The sequence below is a fragment of the Thermobia domestica genome, chromosome 6 (assembly GCF_964235325.1).
Source record: "Thermobia domestica chromosome 6, izTheDome1.hap1.1, whole genome shotgun sequence".
Taxonomy (NCBI): domain Eukaryota; kingdom Metazoa; phylum Arthropoda; class Insecta; order Zygentoma; family Lepismatidae; genus Thermobia; species Thermobia domestica.
In genome coordinates this window covers 84,258,033-84,284,579 of record NC_137459.1, presented here as the reverse complement: position 1 = coordinate 84,284,579, position 26,547 = coordinate 84,258,033, and the positions used below count along the sequence as shown (strand labels likewise).

General features: G+C 36.6%; 1 protein-coding gene across 3 annotated transcripts in view; it reads right to left on the bottom strand.

Moving 5' to 3' along the window:
• The window catches only part of LOC145688082 (putative cytochrome P450 CYP44), a 53,752-nt gene extending 27,629 nt beyond the window's left edge, over window positions 1–26,123 (bottom strand). The window contains exons 1-3 of one of the 3 annotated variants that reach the window (XM_081761808.1): window positions 25,919–26,123; window positions 13,591–13,809; window positions 3,971–4,199 (exon numbers count right to left, since the gene is read on the bottom strand). In XM_081761808.1, the coding sequence (XP_081617934.1) occupies window positions 3,971–4,199; window positions 13,591–13,774 (413 nt within the window). In that variant the 5' untranslated portion in view covers window positions 13,775–13,809; window positions 25,919–26,123. Of the gene's footprint in view, window positions 1–3,970; window positions 4,200–13,590; window positions 13,810–16,926; window positions 17,135–18,091; window positions 18,237–25,918 lie in introns of those variants that run through there. The other 2 variants (XM_081761807.1, XM_081761810.1) reach the window with 2 other exon arrangements.
• Between the last annotated feature and the right edge of the window lie 424 nt (window positions 26,124–26,547).

Here is a 26,547-nt window from a genome sequence, read left to right as displayed (position 1 = left end):
TGTTCGGAATTTTTTCGTTACTGGCAAGCCGAGATGTTTCCACATCATGCTGTGCCGTTTTGACTCTGGAGAGTATTGCAATATCCATGTTTCGTCGCGTGACGATGAGGTTCGGAAAAGTCGAGAAGATCATAGAAATAACGCTGCAAATGGTTCAGATTGATAACATCATTAAGAAGCTTAGGAGCCTACCATATGACCTTGCGGTATCCCAACGAATCGTGAACAATGTCATAAACGCGACCAGAGGAAATGTTTAGCTCCCTGACAATGTTCTTCAGATGAAAACGTTGATTTGTTTCTACTATTTCGTCACCATGCGTAACGTCGTTCTGTGTCATCGAGGAACGAGATCAACCTGATCGCTCATTGTATTAAGACATTTTCTCATCCATTTTCAAACTCCTTGCACCCCTACTGCACACATCGCACTACCAAACACTTATCCCGATATACTGGATCCATTTTCTTGTGGATATCTCTAGCTGTGTGTCAGTTGATAATCTGCTCGTATGCTGTGGACGTCCTCAACACTCTGGCCATCTTTAGCAACTGAAACAGTACCGTGCGGTGGAAGAAATTGAAAAAAAAAAAAAAAAAAGCCTACCGCATCGCTCGTATATCTCGATTTTGTATTAAAATGTATAACAAGCTCGGAGAAAAAATGGCGCAAAGACTTTTCCTCGTATAAAGCAGTTTAGAGAATGGGCACAGTAGATAAGTAAATATTTATGTATCAAAATGTGCCAGCAAGGTATTCCCTGCGATCTGACTCCTGATTGAAAGCACATCATACAGACATATTCAAGGGAAATTTTACGAAGATATCGAGCAAATTCACTTTTTTATTTTAGATTTTATGAGTCGAAGAACGAAATATGGGTTCACTACTTTGACACAAAAGCTAAACAAACCCATCCAGTAGAAATACAGATCCTCCTATCCCCTCACAAAGATTTATTATTATTACTATTCAGGCAGAAAAATTGTGGTATCTGTATTTTGGAGTGCTAAGATGACAGCTGATAAATTGTCTGTAATATGGAGGAAAGGAATCTAGAGACGTGGAGATGCTGCTGCACTCATAAATCACGATCTCTTCAATACTCAGCTGATCTTAACGGCAGTGATTTTCACCCTCAAAATCTGAAACAGCATTTCACAGGACATACTTTTCTGGAAATCTTCATATGAAGGAAGAAGCTGTCGATACACATTTCAAGAGAAAGAAGGAAAACTATTTCCAACTTCGCACAGAAACTTTGAAATGGTAACAGACAAAATATATTCAAAGGATGGGAAATCTATTGGAAAGCAAACATATTTAGTTTTCTTGGTAAGTATTAGAAGACACTGAATGCCCCCCCTAAGCAAGTTGATTTAAACTTAGTAGATATGCACCACAGTAACTGAGCGCGTCTATCAAACAGCAACACTAAGTACATTACGTTTCTTCCCTGAATTTTAAGAAAAAAGAAAGAAAAGAACAAAGAAAGAAATGAAATTAAAATAATTCTAATTGCTTTAGAGATCTTTTTAATATTTTGTTGATGCAAACATTTTTGTTTCGTTCTCCTTCACAACTTTTCAAATTAAGACAATATATTACATTGCATGTTTTCACTGTAGAAAGCATTAAGAACATTCTCATATTTTACAAATAATATTGGATGATTACCACTTTATTAACAAAATAAAGCCATAATTATAAATCTTTATTCTTTCTAAACTGACCTATATCAGGTGTCTACTGATACTAACTTGAGTATTTCCAGTATATTTCAAGTACTTTCAGTGTCCTACTACAAAAATTTCCAGTATGCTACGTTGAATTAAAAAAAAAAGTGATTGTCACATACGACTTTGTGATGTGATATTTAAAGGCTGTGAAATATGTTGAAAAATCAGTCTTCTTCAATATTCTAATAGAAGGAATGCAGAGAGACTAGTGGGTAAAATCGAATAATAATACTAATAAAGTTATCTAACACAAAATGCCTGTCGTAATCCACACCCATATATATATATATATATATATATATATATATATATATATATATATATATATATATATATATATATATATATATGTGTGTGTGTGTGTGTGTGTGTGTTGGCCTCCACTCACCTCTCACACCAATTATTTTCCCAGCTGGTTCAACGTATTTTTCACGTTCGTATTACATTTGGTACAGAAACAGTGAAGTAGAAGATCAATCACAGGGTTCCCACTTTCTTTCCCCCCAAAATTTCCAGGACAAATCACCAATTTTCCAGGTCTTCTACACAGGAAAGTATAACAGGATTGCAACTGTAGGTTCAAAACTCAACAGTGAAATGAGAAGTACAGTAGCTTATGAAGTGAATATTGACGCAAGTACAGTATTAATACACAAAGCGGAGCGTAATGTGCTTTTACTTATTTGTTTATTCTTTTTTGGGGGGAGCTCCCAACTTTCCTTATAACGACCCGATCCATCCACATCCAGCACATGTATTTTCATTCTTTCTACATGACATTTTAAGTGTGCACCGAACAAATTTACAAACAACAAAAATCTATTTTTCGTACATGGCATCTTCATTGCGTGACAGTATGACAGATATAATTAGGAAAAAATGTTCCTCAGCTGAGTATAGAGTTGTGTGATTTCCTTATCTATAGGCATAACCTCTTTCTCTTTTAGTGAAGTTGCTCTACGGATAGCATTTGACTTTGTCAAAGTAAAGCACGACATCTGCTCTGCTTCACGTGCAAGAAACTTAAAGTTTCTTTGCTATTGCATGGAAATGAGTTTCACCTAGATATGACCTTGTTTCAAATAGCATTCATATGAAATTTTACTAAAGAGGAAGTACTGTGGCGAAAATTGATTATGGAGGACTGATATTGGAAAAAACCACAGTTCCTGGAGGATAATGCTAGTAAAGACAGTGTTCAAGAATGGATTGACAGAAGATGGACAGACATGGAGGAAAGAAGAGAGAAATTCTTCCAGCCAACCACTCTGTTCGGAGAAAAAGTCCACCAACCACCTACAATGCAGGATCATGACAAATTATTATTCAGCACTAAAACAGGAATAGCAAACAAAAGTAGCAATCAATTAAAATCTTCATTATACCTGTATATGTAATTATGAAAAATCTGACATTCAGTATTTCTGTAAATTTCAAGGATAGAAATGCATTTTCAAGGACATTTCCATAATGTTTCCAGGATAAAATCAATTCAAGGAGATTTCCAAGTTTTCCAGGATTTCCAGGACGAGTGGAAACCCTGCAATCAATTACAAAGGTCAAAGACAAACACATTTAATGTTCATGCTTACCCATTTAGATGTGCTCATGTCTTGAAGTTCACAAATATTAAATGAATACAAACTTACACATAGACGATGGGGCTGCCATCTTGAAGGGTCTCAAAGATTTAATTTTGAGTTTACCATCCCTCTCAGCAGCGAGGCTATATGAGACCTGGACCCACAGCTTAACTTAGGATGCGAACTACATGAGCTCCTGTCAGGAATCGAACCTGGGTCTCCCACGCCAAAGGCGCGTACACTAACCACTTAGCCACAATGGAGCTCTTAAGGGTCTCAAAGGGTCTCCAGTATTACACAACAATTACCTTTATATTTTCAATATTTCCAGTATCAATACAAATTTCCAGGATTTCAAGTATCAGTAGACACCCTGTATATAGTATGCACTAATTTTAATGAGTGAGAGAGCAACAATACTGACTTACCAGTTCTCTTACTTCCAGTGCACAGAAAATAGATTCGATCACTAGCTACAATCCGTAAATTTTCTCCAAGTACTACTATTACTACTCCTACTTTTCGTTCAAACATTTACTTACTTGATCATCATGAATTTGCATTTACCATAGTTTCTTTTTCAACATAAAGCATAACTGTAGACGTTAAATATTTAATTTCAATCTTCTAATTATACAATAACTTACGTATTTCCCAGTCCAAGAGAAAATTCACGTTGTTGTCTATACAGTTGTGTCGTTTCTTGAAGAGGAGGAATGTGTGGCATTTTTCCCTCATTCTGATAGACCATTTTTACGTCGTCAGGATCAAAAATGTGGATAATGATTCTACCTCCAATGTTCTCTTTAACTATAGGACCATATGAATGATATAGGTGCTCCAGTACTTTATGATACTTTGACACACTGAAATATCCTATTACAGAAAGACAGTTTGGTGAAAAAACTGACTACTTTTCAAACTTCCAAACAAAATTTCAATTTAGTATGAAGAAAAATCAGTAAATGTAAACAACATATTTATTTCAAGACATAACCCATCGTGAAGTTCCCGATAAAATAACAATATAAAGAAAAACAGTTCTGAATGGGTTAACAAGTTCAGCTTCAATGTAAATGTATGCGACTCCGTTCCAACTCGCCAGTAGAGAAAGCTGTTTCGGCACATTCAACTAAGAGTCTAATTCTTACTGAAAAATAAAAATGAAAGGAAACAAAAAGGACACCAATCCATTTTCTAGGAACTCACTTAACTTGAAAGCTGTTCCCTTCTAAAATAAATTTTTGGAGACGCCATTGGTAGAGAGAGCCAATATTAAAAATTGCCACGTAAGTCCATGGTGTTGATTCCGCAATTTTCCGATAACTCTGTTTGTTCTTCAGATACAGTGAAAATCCTCCAGTTTCCTAGAAACGCCACTGACAAGCAGGTCACGGCTGGGTAAACTGAAGGTGCTGATTCACAACCTGAAGACTTAATACCAGTAGGGTCTTTTCACTTTTAAGATATTCCTACATTTTTGCATTCGTATGGTTGAGGCAATGAGGGACTCAGGTCACTTGACCTGGGCTGACCTCAGGCTTCACTACGACGACTAAGATTGTAACCCCCACTGCCACCTATCCGAAGATGGAGTAAATAATCCTGATACGCGAAGGCCAAGTCTTCTTACTAGTTAAATCATTGGGTGGAACAATTCACAGTGCGTTTAATACTGTCACCCGAAGTATATCTCCCACCATTTCTAGAGCGGTAGCTAACACCTATTCGAAGAATGGCAATGAGATATTCCCATAGCGCAATAGGCCAAGGTCATTTTCTAATTACACCTAGTGGTTGAGCTAGTTCCCCAAGCGAGTAGGAGCGTACCGCCTCAGGAGTATAAAGAAAGCTGACCTTTCAATAACTGTACCAGGAGGCGTCTCGATATCATCAGATACCAATCCTATCCAAACCTGGCAGAGTCCATTCGATGATTTTATAGCTCCCAGGAAACACTTTATTACGCTAAACTAGTGAATTCATGTAAACATATTCTTCCTAGGGATCCCACGAAATACTCGCAAGCACTTATGTTACATGGCTACAAACCAAAATTATTCCTGTAAGCAATATATATGGCTTATCCAAAAGGTGTTCAACTTATTTCCTGCGGAAAGTAATGACGCCAACACAATGTGTACAGGTGAAGGAAAACTCGTGTTTCCCGAATTTTGCTAAACTCGCTGAATACGTCAGTTGCTACGGGACAGACAAGTGTGTGAAGCAGTATTTTGCTTAATCGCCATATTTGCATTCAATCGGGAATTTGAAACGTGAGGAGAAAAGATATACTGCATCAAATTTCTCATAAACTTAGAGATATGAAAGCCAAACCAATTCACAAGATTCAACAGGCGCTTCACGATAACGCCATGGGGCTCATTCAAATGAAGGCGGTACAACTGACTTAAAAAGGCGCACAACAGTGGAGAGAGAACTTCACATTCTGAGAACCATCAATAAGTCACAATGAACAAGTAATAGAGAAAGCCTGTTTGTTTAGAATGGAAAACTTTTGTTTGAAATCCCAGACATTGTTGAAATTAATATCTGTCTTGATTCTGTGCATTCACTTTTAAGGGAGGACCAGCAGAGTTTGTGTCAAAGCTGTTTTTACAGGAACAACAAGAAATTCGATTTAAAGCCGCGCAAGATATGCTAGAAACTGTCCACACGCAGTTTATCGAGACAGATCATGATACAGAGAGTCGAAAAAATACTTTTTCTTGAAACTGTCTACGACTAGTGCGGAGTTTTGACCAAATTAATTCGTTATCACGTGGAAAACTTAACAGATTTTTCTACTTCCCTGAGACGTTTAAAGTTTGCAAAATTTGGTTGAAATGCGTATGTTTAAAGATCATTATGAATAATAATAATTAGTAAATAAACAAAAATGCCAACGTTGTTTCTTATATTCATATATTACTTCATTATAGGTGAGTGTAGAAAGAGCAAAATAATTTTTGATAATGATTAGTAATCTCCCTCATTTAACAAGAGCCGAGAAATATATTTAAAAATGGCTAACATCAGCGACTACGAGGGTCGGCTGATAAGTTCTCGGTTCGACCCCCTTCCGAATGTACTACCCTGATGTAATTGATGTCATGTAAAATGTTGATATTTTATGTTTAAGCACCAAATTTCACGATTCTACCATGAACTGTTTTTATTTTTCAAGTAATTGAATGAACCATGGCGGAGCCAGATGTCAAATTCACCAAAGAGGAGTTGCGAGGTGTAATGAAGTTCTTCTTCCTGCAACAGAAGTCGCCCAAGGAAATCCATGGTTGCATGCTAGACACATTAGGTGGACAGTGCCCTTCATACTCCACCGTGAAGAAAAGGTGTGCGAACTTCAAGCATGGTGAATTTTCAACAGAGATGGTGACAGGTGTGGCAGGCCAGTGTCAGTGTCAACTCCGGAAAAAGTGGACCAGATTCATGACCTGATTTTGAGCAACAGACGGATTTCGCTTCAGGAGATAGCTGACAAAGTGCACATATCCAAAGAACGTGTTGGGTCAATAATCCATGATCAGTTGGACATGCGCAAGCTTTCTGCGAAATGGATTCCGAAATGTTTGAACGCGGATCAGAAACGCGAACGTGTGAGATCATCGTAGGTGATTTTACGGCATTTTGCGAACTCCAAGGACGATTTTTTGAATCGGCTTGTTACCCAGGATGAAACGTGGTTGCATTACTTTGATCCGGAAACCAAACAGCAGTCATGCGAGTGGCGCTACTCAGGATCTCCAAGGCCCAAAACATTCAAAGCACAAAAGGCCGCAGGGAAGGTGCTTGCCTCAATATTCTGTGGTAAGGATGGTGTTTTGCTCTCATACTACCTTCCAAAAGGCCAAACCATAACTGCAGAGTATTACTGCAGCCTGCTGGCTAAGGTAAAGGACGCTATTAAAGAAAAGCGCCGGGGAAAGTTGACACGAGGTGTCTTGTTCTTGCAGGACAATGCTCCCGTCCACAAGGCTGGCAGAACCAATGAGGGACCTAGGGTTTCAGTGCATTGACCACCCACCTTACTCGCCAGATCTTGCCCCTTCTGATTGTTATCTGTTTCCAAAACTCAAAACAGCACTGAAAGGACAGAAATTTCACAGTGATGAAGAAGTGATAGCAGCTGCGGGGGGGGGGGGGGGGGGGGGGGGGGGTTGGAGAAGTTCCAGCATCGAAATGCCAAGTGTGTTGACCTTCGAGGGGACTATGTTGAATAGTCTCACACTTTCATGCCTGCAGCTCAAGTCCTTCTGGGTCAGGCCGAGAACTTATCAGCCCACCCTCGTACTTTAGTATTTTCACTCTACGTATACAAATTGTTCTCGGGCAAATGGTGTTTATTTTGACTCCTTGAATGGCAGCGACTGAAAGAGAACTCCATCAATATTGAATCACACACAGACATCACCTTCATGAATACACTTTTATGAGTCGGGTGAAGGGGATTGTGTGCTACACTGAAGTTAGGGCTAAATCGATGATAATTCACTACCAGAAGAACCACCCAGGCTGAACTGGGCTAAATAGATCAGCAAGCCGTAGTGTCGTGGGAGAAGACACGAATTAGTAGTGTCCCGTAGTTCCTTTTCCCGTAGTCAAATTTACGGAAATTATAGCGATCAGTAAGACAAATTGACGTTAGTTACACGCGGAATCAGAACAAAATTATAAAAAACAGAACATTTTTTTTTCAGAATTCCAACCCAGTGGGTTTTATTGGTCAAAACTGAGTTTTGTTAAATTTTGTGCGTATATTTAAATATATATTCCTATTCAAAATACCATTTAAGCATTCATGTTCTATCGCATTCATGAAACTATGGAACTTCCTTGTTGGGCAGTGGTGGCTCACTTCTGACGCGGGTTCTTCGTTCTATCACAGCTTCCGCCCAGTGGATTTTGAGGTGGACATACACCGTCTACATGGGTTTCTCAGGATTTTCCCGTTTCCTCCCACTTTCGTTATGCCACAATTATCATCTATCTCATCATCATCGTCTCCCCCAGGCTCGACATAATCGTGTCACTGAACTAAACTTATTTTCTTTCTTTCTTTCAAAGGTCGAAACAAGTGAATCCGCGCGTTTCATACGGCACACTTTGCACCATTGACACTCGCTTATATTTCGATTTCTAGAAAGAAGGAAATAGAGTAACAAAGAGCTTGGTAATTCCATATAATATAAAATAGGAATAAAATCCCCAATACATTCACGGTTCAAATCCCTGAACCAGTCGACCTGACTGAAGATTCTTTAGTTCCCATCATAACACGCTAGGCAAATACTCCGATATTACCTCAAGTTCAGGAGCTAGGGGTAAAAAGCGACTTATTAAATAGATTTTTTTTTTTTTTTTTTTTGAAGAACTGAAATGTTGGAAATTATTTTTTACCCCTTAAAGTCACTCTAATAAACTTATGTTAAGAATAGATGCCAAGAAAGGTTGTCTGATTTGGCTTTGCTTTCAATAAGTGGAAAAGAGAATGAAAATTGAATGTACGATTGCTAATATAATACCACTTTGGAAACGCGAAACCACGGAGGAAATCATTTACGTAAAAAAAAATGCCACATTGTTTCTTAAAATCGTTTATATCTTTAGTTGTTCTTATATGCTCAATGCTGCTGCAGCCATACTTCTTACATTTTGAACAGATATCTCTCTCTCTCTCTACTTCTCTTTCTTAAAGAAACACAATACAGCTGGAAGCAGACACTTAAAGAGTAGAAAATGTATAATAAGCGAAATGTTGGTAGTAAGTATATAGATTGAAACTGTGTATACAGGTACTTAGAGAGTAAACATGTCTATATGCAGAATTAGAAAAGTGAGTTAAGCTTAACAGCTTTACTAGGAGATTTCAATCAGCTATTACAGTCCTGACTGGAAACTTTTTAACGTACTAACACATACTTTCCATGAAAAAGCGAGGATAATTTAAAAATCCGTTGGAACTATAGAACACTCATGGAGATTTTGGCCATTACCACTCCTTTCACTAGGCTCGGACATGTACGGAATGATAGGCTTCCATATACAGTATGGCGCTAAATTCGTTGCACAAAAGCAGAGGAATGATTCCTGAGAGTAAACAAACAATAAAGTTCCAATAAACATAAGGCGAAAACCGCGTCGTTTACGTGTTATAGGCTGCCGAAAGCGTGGAAAAACAAACTTTTAGAGTTAAATATTTCATTAACTACTGAGCGTAGACGTGATGCGGCATGATATCGTCAAAGGATCCTAACCTGCTCTATCCAAATTTGCAGTTTTTAAATTTATGCAATGGCGGCGCAAGGGATTCCCCAAAAGACGTTAGGGATTCCCGGACATTTTCTGACGTAAATTGAGTGGACAAGAGCATGTAAAGGACGTCTCACTGCCTGGAAATAATACTACGTGGCAGGTCAGTACTTACACACGCAGATTAAAAGATGGCGGATGAGATAATAATTACTGTGCGTGATTGCATACATTCTCAAAAAGTACTAGTAAAAACGTTCTACAAGAATTCACTGGAAACGTCCGTTGCTACAATGTAAAAATACGTACAACACAATAGGTAAGAGAAAATAAAGAAATTCCGATTGCTGATCTGCTCATATTAATGATATGGCAACGCTTTTGAGAACGCTTCCAATTTTACTACTACAGGAATTGAACAAGAACTAAAGACAACTAAAGAACTCGTAATAATAATAATAATAATAATAATAATAATAATAATAATAATAATAATAATAATAATAATAACAATAATAATAATAATAATAATAATAATAATAATAATAATAATAATAATAATAACTTTCATTTTGATCAGTATATCACATAAATGCGATTACTATACGTTATTTTTTTCAATCAATGTTCTAAAGTGACGATCGTGAAACAAAACATTCGTTCTACTTGCGATATTTGATGTAACAGAGGCTGATGTTTCTGGTCCCAAATCGTATAACGGGACTGCATACCGAAGAGAGTTGTAGGAAGCAAGGTACAGATAAGGGTCTTTGTTGAAATTAAAAGAGGATGGTTGTCAGAACTGTCACTACAAAAGGTGATCAAAGTTTCGACCAGCCACTTCAATGCTAAGGTTACAGCAGCGGCGAAGGGACCGGCGGACGCGTTGATACATTCCTGGCGTTTCACTAATGCTCCAGGCAGCACCGAAAATTCGAGCAACCAAATCCTCCTCTGATCGTACAGGCTCGCATAGAATAGTTGTTTCATATGGCCCCAGAAAAACAAACCTAAGGGGTTAAGGTCTGGTGAGCGAGGTGGCCAAGACACTGGTCCTTCTTCACCAATCCATTTGTTCGGGTAGAATGTGTTGAGAAAATTTTGCATCTCCGCAGCGAAATGTGCTTTAGCACCGTCGTGCATAAACCATATGTTTCGACGAACAGCCAGTAGCACAATCTCTATTAGTTCAGACAGAACCTCTTCCAAAAATATGCGATACTCCCACCCGGTCAAGCCTTGTGGTAGTAGGTACGGTCCGATCAGATAATTATCAACGATTCCTGCTCACATGTTCACAGAACACTGTTTCTGATGGGCAAGAGTTGACATTCCGTGTGGGATTGCCACAGATCACAAATGTTGTTTGTGAGTATTGAACACTCCATCACGGGAAAATGTAGCTTCATCTGTGAAGAGAACTACGAGACATGAAGCGGGGTGTATTAGCATGCTGTTCGCGTAGCCACTGGACAAACTGATTAACGTGGAATCCGAACCACATAAGCTCCCGCAGGGAATCGAACCCGGGGCTCCCATGCGAAAGTCGCAAACGCTAACCGCTTAGCCACGAAGGGGCTGAAAAAGATACTGGAGAGAATGACAGACGAGTATGTACACTCATGTCCAAAATGATCGTCGCATATCTATACTGTCTTCTTGTAAGAATATAATCTGATAATGATTATGCAGGGTACTTTTAATACTGATACTAAGTGTGTAATCGAGGAATGTGTATTTGTGGTAAATTTCATAGGAAAATAATTATATAAATACGAAAATTAGAGTGAGTAAAACAAAATGTTTTATTTTCGTTTTATTGTTCTTATTTACTGCTCTTTTGACATGAAATTTGCCACATACATATCTTTGCCGATTATACACATAGAAACATTATAAGAAATACCGGGCGAATTCGTTATAAAATTATATTCCTACAACAACATATTTTTAGACATGCGACAATAATTTTGGACATGAGTGTACATTACGAAACACAAATAAACTAAACGACAGTAGCATTAGTAAAAGATCGTCATTAAAAGCGATGTAATATCATTAATATTCCAGATCAGCAATCGGAATTTCTTTATTTTCTGCTACCTATCTCCTCGTCCTATGTATTTTTACATTGTAGCGACATGACGTTTCCATTGAATTCTTGTAGAACGTTTTTACTAGTATTTTTTGAGGAGGTATGCAATCACGCAGTAATTATTATCTCATCCGCCATCTTTTAATCTGCGTGTGTAAGTACTGACCTGCCACGTAGTATTATTTCCAGGCAGTGAGACGTCCTTTACATGCTCTTGTCCACTCAATTTACGTCAGAAAATGTCCGGGAATCCCTAACGTCTTTTGGGGAATCCCTTGCGCCGCCATTGCATAAATTTAAAAACTGCAAATTTGGATAGAGCAGGTTAGGATCCTTTGACGATATCATACCGCATCACGTCTACACTCATTAGTTAGTGAAATATTTAACTCTAAAGTTTGTTTTCCCACGCTTTCGGCAGCACATAACACGTAAACGACGTGGTTTTCACCTTATGTTTATTGGAACTTTATTGTTAGTTTTACTCTCAAGAATCACTCCTCTGCTTTTGTGCAACGAATTTAGCGCCATACTGTATACGAAATCAGGGTTCACATTGAAATTCTAGTACTGATTTCCCTGAATTTCCATGACTGAATAAATAAAGTGTCCCTTACTCGCGACAGTACGAACACAATCATTTCTTAATCGGCCTCCACCATCCCCATAGCCGTCCAACGCTTTTTTTTTTTTAATTTTTTAAATATAGTGTAGGCTTACTTTCTTACTGTAAATACTTATAAGTCACTCTTCCTGCATTTAAAATATAATAGAAGACTAGTACCAAACAATAATTATACACATTGATATATTTAATATCTCAGCTTTCTTAATACACTCACAAAGAAGTAAACATATATCATAATTTGGTCTATCTATTTGATTATCTTAAACCAACAAACCTAACGTTGTTTTGTCTGTAGCATTTTTGATTTAATTTGTTCTTCTTCCTTTAAATTTTGAAGCTTCAAAACCTCGGCGTTCCACAAGCTTCTTTATTTTTATTCTGTTAAATTTTTATTTTTTTTAATGTTTATTTTATTATTCTTTTTTAATCTTTTTCTTTCTCAATCTATATTGAGTCTTTGAGGCGTTGTTTAAAAAATTCCCTGACATTTCTGTGAAATGAAACAGACTTCCCTGACTTTCAACCTTAGTGTGAACCCTGGAAATGCAAAGGGAACAGTAGAGCGCAGAGGTGCGCTCGCCTTTGATGGAATAGTCCTAGGTTCAATTTCCGATCAGGGATTAATATCCATAACCTACAATAGCATTGCACCACAAAATAAACTAAATAACTACACAAATAAATACAAGCTGAACGAAATCGTTCTTTTACCCCTTCAGTGTGGGTGGCGTATATACACGCTTTCATTTTGCTTTGGCTATTTTGTATTGCGTATGGCGAATATACTTGCCTATAATATGAGTAATGTTATCCCGACAATATTTAGCTAGTTTGCGCTCAGCTGGTTTCAATTGTTGCTTAATTAAAAGAAGAAGAGGAAAAATAAAGAAATTAAAATAGAGTTTGGGCTTCGTCAAATACAGTTTTCATTCTTTGTTTTGTTTGAGACCAGACAGCACAGTAATGGCTTCAAGACGATATTTCAACGATGCTGAGATCGAGCAAGAATTATTAATTAGTGATTCTGATGTAAGTGATTTTGAAACAGATTTAGAATCAACATCCAAAGTTCTCCCCAAAAAACTACACTTTTTACGGCGGTTCGCATCTGAAAATTACGCACTGAAGGGGTTAAACGGTACTCAAGCTTTTTATTAAAAAAAAAAAAAATAAATAAATAAATATAGATACTTGGCGACAAACAAGCAATAAAGAGAATTTTATACATAGTATATAAATGATGCATTATCAGAGCCGAATGATGTATTATTTACCTATTTTGTATTGAACCAAGTTACCAACCAGTGGTAGTTTCAATGGTCCTGGGATACCCGAGAAAGGTTTTCCTTTCCAAATTTCCTTATTTAAGCTAGCAGTTACTGTACTCATTCTTAAATATGGCAGAAGAGAGATTTTCCTTGCAATTCTCAAACTTGTGTTAATAGTTCCCAATGTCATGTTGCCGTCTTCGTTTCAATACTGAGATTGTTGACCTGGAAGATATATGGACGTTAAAACCAAAATTATACTTACATTAGTATACATTTCTCTTATAACTATTAAGTTATAATCCCGTGGCAAAAAAATATTAAATTTTAGTAATTCTATAAGTTTTACTAACAGTTAAATTCACTTTGTAACTTATGTGTTGCAACTACAATAAAATTTAGAGCCATATCGGAGGTAGACTGCTATCAGAAGGGTCCCCTATGCAGGATTGATGTAAATGAAATTGCCAGAAGAAGAGTGTTCTGTAAGAAGGCAACAGCGCTATGACAGCTAACATCAATTGCAGACGTGGTCGAATAAAGGCTGTACATACCTGGAAAAGAATATGAGAACATACAGATCGTTTCAGGACGAATAGTTAAGATTTAAGGAAATGATTATGTGTGGACTATTCTGAGTAGATCTAGATTTGCCACTATGAATAGACACAAGCAAAATATTTTAATGCCCTACTGGATATGGAAGGGATGACGTGATATCGACAGCGCTACAACCACTTCCACGACATCATTGAAGATGTCGCAGTAACGACTGGGTATACCTTAGGAATGCGAGTTCATTTACAACTGCGGAAGTTTCTGTAATCCTCTGAATGGCTTCATCCATATGTTATTTCACTTAGTATATCAAATCTTGCACCCAACCCTATATACAGTAGTCGAGAGGGTTAGCTCCGGTGAAGTAGTGGCCATCAAATGGGCCATAATGTCCGAACCACCGACCAGGGAAATGCACACATATGTAATTCGTAATGAGCTGATAGTTATATAATAGGTAGAATATCCGAACGAGGCTGTGGTAAGGCGTATGTTCTCAAGTATTGTGGTAGAGTAGCAGTGAGGAAGGGTGTGCATATTTCCACCCGGAGACGGTTAACAGCAATAGAGTCAATAATCGTATCACTAATAACCCTACCCTGTACATTAGCAGAAAAGTTTCGTTGAAACCGATTTGTTACAGTACTATGAGGATTACATGGAAACCATATTGTCAATCATCACCATTCTTGATACCAACAAATAAACAAATACAAAAACAAAAATTGAGGGGTTCACTCAAGCAAACGGTTCTATTTGGTCTAGGAATTAATTCGTGCGGTTGGTACGCACACATTGAAGCTGTAGTACAAACACAAAATACATAAATACCTTAAGAAAAATATTGTCCATCGCTAGCCACCACTTTCGCCCATCTGTCAGGCAATGTACGGATTCCGTGGCGAAAGAAGTCCTCATCCTTGGAAGCGATCCAGTCAGAGACCCATGTTTCGATATCTTCTGAAGAAGTAAACCGCTGTCCAATCAAATCGTTGTTCATGCAATCGAACAAGTAGTAGTCCGAAGGAGCAACGTCTGGTGAATACGGCGGGTGGGGTAAAACTTCCCATCCGACATTTTCTAAATAGGTTTTGACCGGTTTTGCGACATGTGGGCGAGCGTTATCATGTTGAACAATAAGTTTATCATGTCTGTTCTCCCATTCTGTCGTGTTCTGGCCAGAGCTTGCTTCAAACGCATTAATTGTCGTCGATAACGTTCTCCATTCATAGTTTCACCCGGTTGCAGCAGCTCATAGTACACCACACCTTTCATATCCCACCATATGCACAGCATAACCTTTGCACAGTGAATATCTCGTTTTGGTTGTGATGGACCTGGTTCACCTGGTTTCACCCAGGCCTTTTTTCGTTTAGGGTTCTCGTAATGAATCCACTTCTCATCACCCGTAATAATTCGATGCAGAAACCCCTTTCTGCTCTGTCGTTGAACCAGCAATTCGCAAATGGTTTTTCGTCTTTCAACGTCTCTGTCTTTCAATTCATGTGGAACCCAATGTGACATCTTTTGAATCATTCCCATGGCCTTCAAGCGTTTGGAGACTGTTGTTTGATCAACGCCTAATGCTGCTGCAAGTTGTTCCTGCGTTTGACACGAATCCTGCTCGAGCAATGCTGTCAATTCTTCGTCTTGAATTTTTTTTTGGCTGTCCAGCTCGCTCTTGGTCTGCCAAGCCGAAATCACCACTTCTAAACCGTGCAAACCACTTCTGACACGTTCGCTCAGCTAGAGCATGGTCACCATACACTTCCACCAAAATACGATGACTTTCAGTCGCACTTTTCTGCATGTTAAAGTAATGCAGCAGGACACCCCGCAAAAACACTTTATCAGGCACAAATTGCGCCATGTTCACTTAACTACAAACTGGTGTTGTTGACGCTTTAATCCACTGCCCTATACTACGAACGATACGCGATGACAGGGGTTTGCAACACATGTGTGGATACACGCAACTGTGGGACGCTCCGTTCGTTGCGCCATCTCTTGTCCACCCGCACGAATTAATTCCTAGACCAAATACCAAATAGAAAATTTGTAGGTAATATACGGTGTGAATCATTTTTCGTGAAGGAATGAGAGTGTGAATATAAGTAATTACTGTTAATGTACAGTATATTAAAATGAATTTTAGGTGATAGTGAAAGAACTGTATGTACTTACGTGTGAATATAAGTAATTACTATATAACATATTAAAACGAATTTTAAGGGGCCGCGGTGACTCAGTGGTAGAGCGTTCACCTCTGGTGCTTGGGGTCCCGGGTTCGATCCCAGCCACCGTCAAGTGAACTTTGTGGTGGACAAACACTGTGCGCGTGGGTTTTCTCGGGGTTCTCCCGTTTCCTCCCACTTTATTCATTCCACCATTTCATTTATTACACATAATCACCGTCTCCTTTAGCCTAACCGGCATAAACGTGGGACGTAAAATTCACAGAATTCATTTCATTTTTTAAAAAACGGATTTTAAGTGATAGTGAAAGTACTGTATGTACTACTATCGCTTACGCGTATACTACCCGTCGATGACACGCCACCGCTCGGGCACCCTGCTACGCTCCTACCGTGACTCGGTTAGATAGCATTCGTGCTTTTTAGTAGCAACCTAACACAAGTTGGTTGATCTTTTATGCACTGTAGTTTCTATGCCATACGTCCAGTGTATGTATACGGTGCCTTTCTGAAGTCAGTCTGCAAGTGCTAATGGAGCTTCTAATATAGTGCATGCTCTGCTAATAGAAATACAAAGCTCTAATCTAACCTGAAAATGTAATAAATGTGTCAAAATTTTGTAGAACCGTTTGCTCGGGTAATGTCAAATTGAGAAATAAAATACGGTGCAGTTTTACTATACAGATCCATAGTATAAGTAGTAGTAGGAGTAGCAGTAGTAGTAAGAACGGGTTAGAGCCCCGCAAGGGTTGGTTGGGTTCTGTTCTCGACATAAAATGGGGAAATTATGGACTTTCCAAAATTTTATGGCAGCTAAAGGAAGATTACGAGCATTTCAAATTCAACTTTAGTTTCTATGATTCCAAGTAAATACGCATCTCAGAGATAAGTGCACACCATATTTCCACTGCTTGTATACCACTCTATTAAAATATTAATTTTTGTTGGAGTTTTACTATACGGATCCATAGATTTATAAAATTTAAAGAAGAAATTTCGGTAATAGTATACATCAGAACCCCCTGATCTGCGTTTATTATGTGTTCTATTACCACTTCTACATGAAATACCATAAATTTTCTAGGTAGTGCAATAGTAAGAAGTATCCATGTGCACAAGACATGCGATATACGTTAAATCCCCCGCACACATACAGTCATAGATAAAGTACAGGTACGTTCTTTTTTATTTTCGTATCAGTCGATAAGTCGCTTTGTTACCCCCTTTCTAAGTTCGTACATACTCAATAAATAATCCCTAAAAGTATGAGCGTCCTGCTCCTTCGGGAACTGATGCAGCTTCATGTATACTGTAGAGTATCATGTATACCATAAAATTTATGGTATTTCATGTAGAAGTGATAATAGAACACAGAATAAACGCAGATCAGGAGGTTCTGATGTATACTGTTACCGAAATTTCTTCTTTAAATTTTATAAATCTATGGATCCGTATAGTAAAACTCCAACAAAATTTGGGAAAGTTTAATTTGGCCATTTTATGTCGAGATCATAACAAACCCCTGCGGGGCTAAAACGTTCCTGCTACTAACACTACTACTACTACTATTGCTACTTGTACTATGGATCCGTATAGTAAAACTGCACGTGAAATACAATTACGAATTGATAAAGCAAAGCTTGTTTACTTCGTCTACATCTGATTTCCTACACAAATACAAATGTCGGAAACAGGAGTGTACCATTAATTTCACTAAATATTAACCTATCTTTATAACCCTATTTTTAACTTACTTTTTTTCGAAAAAAAAAAAACAAACAAACTTAAACTCTCATGAAAAAATGTAAATAAATTGAGTGCAGCTTATCAGATATTTTTTTCGAAAAAATAAACTGTCATGAAATAATGTAAACAATTTGCGTACACTTTTTCCGATAATCAGCGTTGCCAACACACATCATTGAAAAATTGGAAAAGATAAAATTTTCTAACCTTGTAAGGTCGCGACCAAAGGGTCAAGTCAACTGCTTCACTAAAATTGTCCTCAAATCAGAATCCGGGTCGACTCGGCTCGGTTCATCTGAGCCAACAGCTCGGTTTGGCTCGGATAAGGTGAGCCATCGGCTCGAGCCGGCTCGGTTGCGATGAGCCACCGGCTCAGGTGAACCATCGGCTTGAACCGCTCGGTTGTAATGAGACATTGGCTCGAGCCGGCTTGGTTTGAGTGAGACATCGGCTCAGCTCAAGTGAGCCATCGGCTCGAGCCAGCTCGGTTGGGGGGATTCACCGGCTTGGCTTAGGTCGCCCCTACTGAGCCGATGTCTCGAACCGGCTCGGTTGGGTGAGCTGTTGGCTCGGCTCATTTCTCGGTTAGGCACGATGATGACTGAGCCGTGAGCCGAGCTGCTTTCTTATCTGTATTTATATATATCTAAAATGTATGTATGTGGGCGTGTTTCAGTATGAGTTTGAAACACTTGGAAGAATTTTAAGCAAATACCCTACCCATATTACTGACATTCTGGAAATGAGTAGGACCTACTGGATAATTCCCCCTTGTTAGTGATGTTAACTGGCTCGGCTCAATTGGAATGAGCCAAGAAGAAGAGTCTGCAAATAAGAAAAAAGTTTGCCGAAGGAAAGATCATACTATCATAAACGTCGGAAGTGAAAGAGACGTGAATTCAAATGAAAAACCGGTAGGAAACTCACAAACGAAGAATAGTGCAAGGATACCCATGTACAAGGTAAAAACTACTATGCAACCAAACGTGCCGAAAGTTACAAACAATAAAACTAATACAAGAAGAAAGCCTAAGACAGACGCACAAATGTACATATATGGTGATAGTCACGGTCGTGGACTGTCCGAAAAAGTGAATAGTAACTCTAAACACAAGTTGGCAGTGCAAGGAAATATCAAGCCTGGAGCTAAAAGTGTTGATGTGTTGTCAGGTATTAATCCCAACATGGTAAATAAGGAAGGTAATTATGTAGTAATATTAAGTGGAACAAATGATGTGGCCAAAAATGAAGGTAGTGAGGCTATTAGTAGAATTGCAAAACAACTCTCTGTGTTGAATAACTGTAAAACAATTGTGGTTAATGTCCCTTATCGCCATGATCTTACTGAAGACTCGTGTGTTAATAAAGCTGTACAAAGTACTAACTTAAAATTAAAAGCAATGTGCAATCACTTTAAGAATGTTGTAATGGTGGATATCAGTATGTTAGGTAAAGAAATGTACACTCAGCACGGTATGCATCTCAATCAAAAGGGTAATGATGAATTAAATACCAGGATCTGTGAAATAGTTGATAAAGACGTAGCCAGTAAATTTGAAAGTAAGGAAGCAATAGCGATGCCATGGGTAGCACAGGAAAACCAAATTCACCCGACTCCATGAATAAAATTGCATGGGGCCGGGTGAAAACTTCAAGTCTAACGACGTCTCTTCATTTTAGTAATATAAGTGGCATAATAGAGGCAAGAAATAATAATAATAGCTTTTCTAAGAACTATGGTATTAACACAGCTCTGCAGAATGTACTAATACTCCACTTAAATTTACAATCGATAAGAAACAAGTTGGCTGAGCTTGAAATTTTCTTAGATACATTTCCCTGTGATATCTTATGCATTAATGAACACTGGCTTGCAAATGAAGAAATACATTTGTATGTTCCAACAGGATATAGGTTAGCCGCTATATTCTGTAGAGATTCAATACTCCATGGTGGTGTAGGTATATATCTCAAAAATACGTTTAATATTGAATACACTGTTTTGAATTTAGAATGTTTTTGTATTGAACAGAGTTTTGAAGTAGTTGGGTTATTGCTAAAAAGCATAAAAGTAATAATTGTTTCCATATACCGAACCCCAAACTCAGATATCAATATTTTCATTGCTAATTGGGAAGAGTTAAATATTTATTTTAATAAATACAAAAATTACAAAGTATTCTTTATTGGTGACATGAACATTGACGTTCTAACTAATTCACCGGTACGAAGTCTATTCTGTGATTTCCTCAGATCTCACAACTATTATTACGTTAATGATCAACGAACTAGAAAATCTGCATGCCTAGATAATGTACTTACTAACGAAGATAAGACCAGAATGACGTGTGGCGTCATACAGCCTTTGCTATCTGATCATGAAGGTTTGTGGCTTCTGATTCCTGTGACAGTATGCGTGGATTCTAACTATGTTAAAACTAAAAAGTTTAGAATAATGGGGGAAGCTAACATACAAACATTACGAAGTAATCTAAGGGGAACTAACTGGGAAAACGTAGTTTTAAACGGTAAAAATATTTCTGAAGTCTTTCATAATTTCATGTGGACTTTGACTAAATATCTAGATGAATGTTGTCCTGTAAAAGAAAAAAACTACTTCCTACAAGCGCGTTAACAAATTGACCAGAGGAAATCCGAAATGGTTTACACCTCGCCTTCAACTGCTCCGGAATAAAGTAATGGCTCTTTATAACATAGCTAATGCTACAGGGTCAGCCAGTGACAAAGAGAAATATAAAATATCAAGAAAATTGTACAGAAAAGAAATTAAAATAGCGAAAATTGCTGCGAATGAGAATTTCATAAATAATTCAAAAAATAAGTGCTCTGCGGCCTGGTCTATTATTAACAGGGAGCTAGGGGAAAAGGTTGTTGAAGACTCGATAAAGATATCCACAAATAAATTCAATGAATATTTTGTAAATAGTGCTAAAAAAACTAACTGGTAGGTACAAAAATGGCAATAGTTCACAAGTAGATCTCGCTTGCTTATTGACACAGACAAATATTAATCAACATAGTACTCATTTTCTATGGACCCCTATAAATATTAGAACTGTACTGTCAGTGGTCAATAAATTAAAAGGTTCGAATAGTGATGATATATATGGGTTTTCTAACAACATGCTAAAGAAGATAATAGACATAATAGTTGAACCTTTGACCTATTTATTCAATTGCGTACTTCTCGAAGGTGAATTTCCGCAGTGCCTTAAATACACTGTTACAGTTCCGATTTACAAGAAAAATGATAAAACGGAGCTTAGTAACTATCGCCCAATATCTTTGGTACCAATAGTATCTAAGGTTTTTGAGCAATGTATTAAGAATCAATTGTCAAGATATTTTGAGGAAAATAAATTATTTCATAATATGCAATTTGGATTTAGACCTGGGTGTTAAACGACTAAAGCCGTGGAAAATATAGTATCAGAAGTGTTAGATAATTTGGAGAACAATCTTCATGTTGGGGTTACATTATTAGATTTGAGTAAGGCATTCGATACCGTGTCACATAATATATTAATTGCGAAGTTACACTATTATGGTATTACTGGCTTGCAATTATCTTTAATTGCATCGTATCTTAGTAATAGAAAACAAGCTGTTCGCATTGGAAATGAACAGTCAAGTTTCATGTGTGTAAAAAATGGTGTTCTACAAGGTAGTGTATTGGGCCCCTTTCTTTTTCTTGTATATATAAACGATTTTCCAAGTTTTTTGCCCAATAGTTGTGTTTTATATGCTGACGATATTACTGTTGTAAATTCAGACAAAAATATAATTGATATTCAAAGTAGGAATAGCGAAATGTTTGAGTTGTCTTCTATATGGTTTAAATGTAAAGGACTTACAGTAAATCAGGATAAAACGGAAACTATGTACATTAATCTTAGTAATTCTACGAGTCATTCAGATACACGTAAATCTGTAAAACTGTTAGGAATGTACGTCGATTCAAAGTTAAATTGGAGTGAACATACAGAAAATTTATGTAGAAAGTTATCCAGAGTATTGTTTTTATTGCGTAAATTAAAAACTGTAATTAGTGAGAAATCTCTTATAACATCGTACAATGCTTTTTTTCATTCACATTTGGAGTATGGAATAATATTCTGGGGTAACTCTTCTGGTGCACAGAATGTCTTCAAATGGCAAAAAAAGCAGTAAGAATAATTAAGGGATTACCTAAAACAGCATCATGCAAGGAAGTGTTTAAGGAAATTCAAATTATGACAGTGCCTTCTTTATTTATTTATCGATGTCTCATGCATATAAAAGAAAATTTAGATAATTTTAATCAGCGAAGTGATGTTCATTCCTACAATACTAGACATAAAGGCGACCTTAATATGTCACAAGTTAGGTTAACCACTACTCAAAAGAGTTATAAGTATACAGGTATGAAATTATTTAATGTATTACCACAAAATGTACGCACAATGCCTCACGACAACTTCAAAAACTTTTGTAAATCCTTCCTTATAAGCAATTCTGTATATAGTATCTCTGAATATGAAAAAATCTGTTATCAAGAGTTGAAAGCAAGAACAATAATACATAGATAAAACTTGTAAATCTATCTATATATATAAAAGAGAACGCACAAATCCTTTGTTACCTCATCACGCTAATACGGCTGAACCAATTTCTTTTATTTTTGGGGGGTTATTAGGATTTGGACCCTAGATGGTTTTTATCATATCACTTTAATTTTTAATTACCAGTGTCTTGAGATAATTGACCATTCAAGTGTCCATAACGTACAAATCCTTTGTTAGCTCATCATAGCTAAATCTAACCGTATTTATATGCAACCCACATGACCGTGTCACTCGGCGGGTTAACATAAATGACAGGCGATATAATGTTAACATTCTTCTATGGTTTTTATCATATCACTTGAAAGCGAAAAAGTAAAAATTATCTAAGTAACAAAGTTTATTGCGTTCCAGGGTGACCGCAGCGAAGCGGGGTGAACGCTGCTAGTATACATATATGTATGTTATATTTGACAATGTCTATTGCAACAAATGTTGTTTAATGACAATAAAGCATATCTTATCTTATCTTATCTTATCTTAGCATGCCCGAAAGAAAGGTGTATAAGATGAATTATATTAAACGACCTAGAATTCTAAATTCATATGATACTCTACCAAATGGATACACTCCTTCAATCAAAAGAAGAGAAATGTAGCACAATCATTTATACATATATAGTTGAAGACAGAATTATCATATTCCTTAACATGGATACGACACAGACACATGCATTGTTGCAGGACCAAGTGAATGTGAAAAAATCTTTCTAATACGACTACTTTCTAATTTATCTCGGTTAATACATCGTTTCGTATTATTTATTTGTAGTATGGAGAGTGGCAACATGCATACAGAGGTATATTCCAATGAAAGTACAATTTATTGAAGGATTATGTCGAACAAAAAACTTTTTACCTGAAACTGGACCTCATTTTATTATTATTGACAATCATATGTGTGAATTGAACCGTAATATAGTTGATTTTTTACAAAAGGTTCTCATCATAGAAATCTTAGTGTAATATTTATTACACAAAACATATTTCATCAGTGAAAAGGAATGAAACACATGAGTTTGAATTGTTCTTGTATTTTTTAAAAAATCCAAGAGATGAATCACACATTAAACATATAAGTTATCAGCTAACTTTTGAGGATTCAAAATTGACTCAAGAAAGTTTTAACGACGCAACAGTTACCATATGGATATTTATTTATTGATTGATTTGAAACAGGATACAGATGAAATTCGTTTTCTAAGAAATATATTTTCTGATTATGTTTATCAATACGTTTATATGCCAACGAGGTAGAAGAAGATGATGATGACCATGTTATGTTTATATTGCTAGTTTTAAACTGTTTGTTTACTCTATCAATAGGTCTCCAAAAGTAAAACTCGGGGATCTTCTTCGTACGTTTTGCAAAGCAAATCCTAAATTACATAAAGCTATAGTGGCAAACGCACACTCTTCTGTGATTCGTAGAATTTTCGAATTTTGTTATAATGTATTAAAAGGTAATGTACCTTTTGCAAAACGCTGGAAGCAAGATTAAAGCGATGCAAGAGGAAGCTTCGATATCTTGTGAACAAAGAAAACTCCATCAAAATGAAGAAGAAGCATTTTAGTGCAACAGGGTGGATTCTTACCTGCATTATTAACTCCCATTTTAAATAGTGCATTATCAAATTTACTATTCCGTTAGTGAAGTGGAAATGCAGAGAAAGCGATTTTACTTCCACCTGAAGTTCTTAAATATACAATCACCATTATCAACCCTGGAGAAACGTCAATCTAGTTTGCATCAAGAAATGTAAAACATTTTACATTTATCCTCTCTTAGTGATGAAAAATGGAATCAATAAAATAATATTCTTAAAAATATATTTACATTTAATGCGAAAACAAAAAGAATCTGTGACAATTTCAATTACGTCAACTAAATCAGAGAAGCCTGAAGTAGAAGAAATGTTGTTATCTATACCCAAAATGTATCGTAAAAGAGCTGAATCACTACTACATAGAATGAAAGAAGACGATAATATCACGTGGAACAATAAAGGAACTGTTAACATTAATGGTGATAAACTAGAAGGATCTCGCATTGTAGATTTAATTTGTGATGTGCCGCGACCACGGAAAGAGACAAATCCACCCGGATGGGCGAAATTTTATAATTATTTATCTTCTGATAACACACCACAAGAACGTATTGGAAATCCAAAACGTTCTTCATATATTTTACAACGGAACAAAGCATCACCAGTAGCATCATCGTCAAGAGAAAAGCCTTTGAAATCATTTGTAGAAGAAGAAGAAGAAAATGAAAAGTATTATCTCCTATAAGGAAAACGAAACGCGTGTAAACGTCCAGTATGGTCAAGATACAAAATTTATTACAACCCTTCACATCCTGCTTCGTTTCCAACTTCTAAAAAAAATGTGGATAGCTACAAAGAAGAAAATTTCCATACACTGTATAAGAAATTGGTTAATGAAACACTGAAAATATACATTACGCAAACCAGTGCGCCGTCGTTTTAAAAGAGATTTGTATGTTGTGAATAATTGTGTAGCCCAGAACAATAAAAATTTTGATGTTTATTTCATGTTATTTTCTATTTAATAAATCATTTTTTCTTGAAAATTTAGAAAATATCCATTGAATTATTTTAGCAGAATTAGGTTAAAAATGTCAAATAACAAAACATTACAAAAGCTACAAATTGTATAATCAAATTTATGTAATGATTATATAACTTTGGCATCAAGGAAAACGTAATTCGGCACATTATTGTAACAGGTGTAAAAGAAAAGAAAAATCTAAAATAGTCATTACTAGGAAAGAATTAAGAAAGTTTTATGTAACAAAATTTTATGAATAATTTGTTAACACAAACACAATTTCAGGTATGTCAAAACTGCCAGCATCGCGGATGTAGGATTCTGAAGATTTCCATCACTAATCAACTATGAAAAAACTAAAAAATTTCCTAAAGCAGAAACAGCGCGCCTCTGACGTATTGATGATAAAGCAAAATCCAGGAAAAGCAAAGCACAACAAAACCGGAGGGTCGCTGATCTCTGAAAAAAAAAGTTGGAGAGAAGTTGCAAAGAGAAGTGAAAAAGTCTCAGAAAAGAAAGTCACACATAAAAGGAATAAACGGCGCGAAATTCGGGCGAAAAAGCAAGATAAAAAGCAATATCGTACTAGTAAAGTACAAGTCATTCATAAACCAAGAACCATGTTACTCCAAAAATACTTACAACTTAAGAAATGGTCGTTTAGGACTTCACCCCCCCAAAAAAAAACATGGATCCAAGGAAGAAACTGAGCCCACTGACGTTCCAGGAGGTTATGACTGCAGGCCCACATTGTCATCTGTACGCAGGGAAAAGTCCAAGAGCCATCAGGTATGTGTTCCTTCTCTAAATCAGTTATCAGTGATATAGTGTCCAACAATGTCGTTATTAAAATCTGGCAAAAATGACTTACCCAATCTTCACACACACACACTATAAACTTTAAAACATACTTTTATATTCAAAATACATAAGCATAACTCTTATAAAATCTAATTTATTATTTCAAGTACTTTTCCTCGTATGTAATTTAAGTACATTTACTTATTTCCCTTCATTCTAAATAATAAACAAAAGGTAACCTTCCTGTGTCATGCTCCGTTATCATCCCCAAATTTAAACAATAACACAGAAAAATCAACATGGTAGGTGATGCTGTAAGACTTAGAGTTACACTATTTGTAGCTTGTGTAATGTTTTGTTATTTTAAATTTTTTAACCTCATTCTGCTAAAATAATTCAATGGACAATTTCTAACTTTTCAAGAAAATAAAAATGATTAATTAAATAGAAAATTACATGAAATAAATATT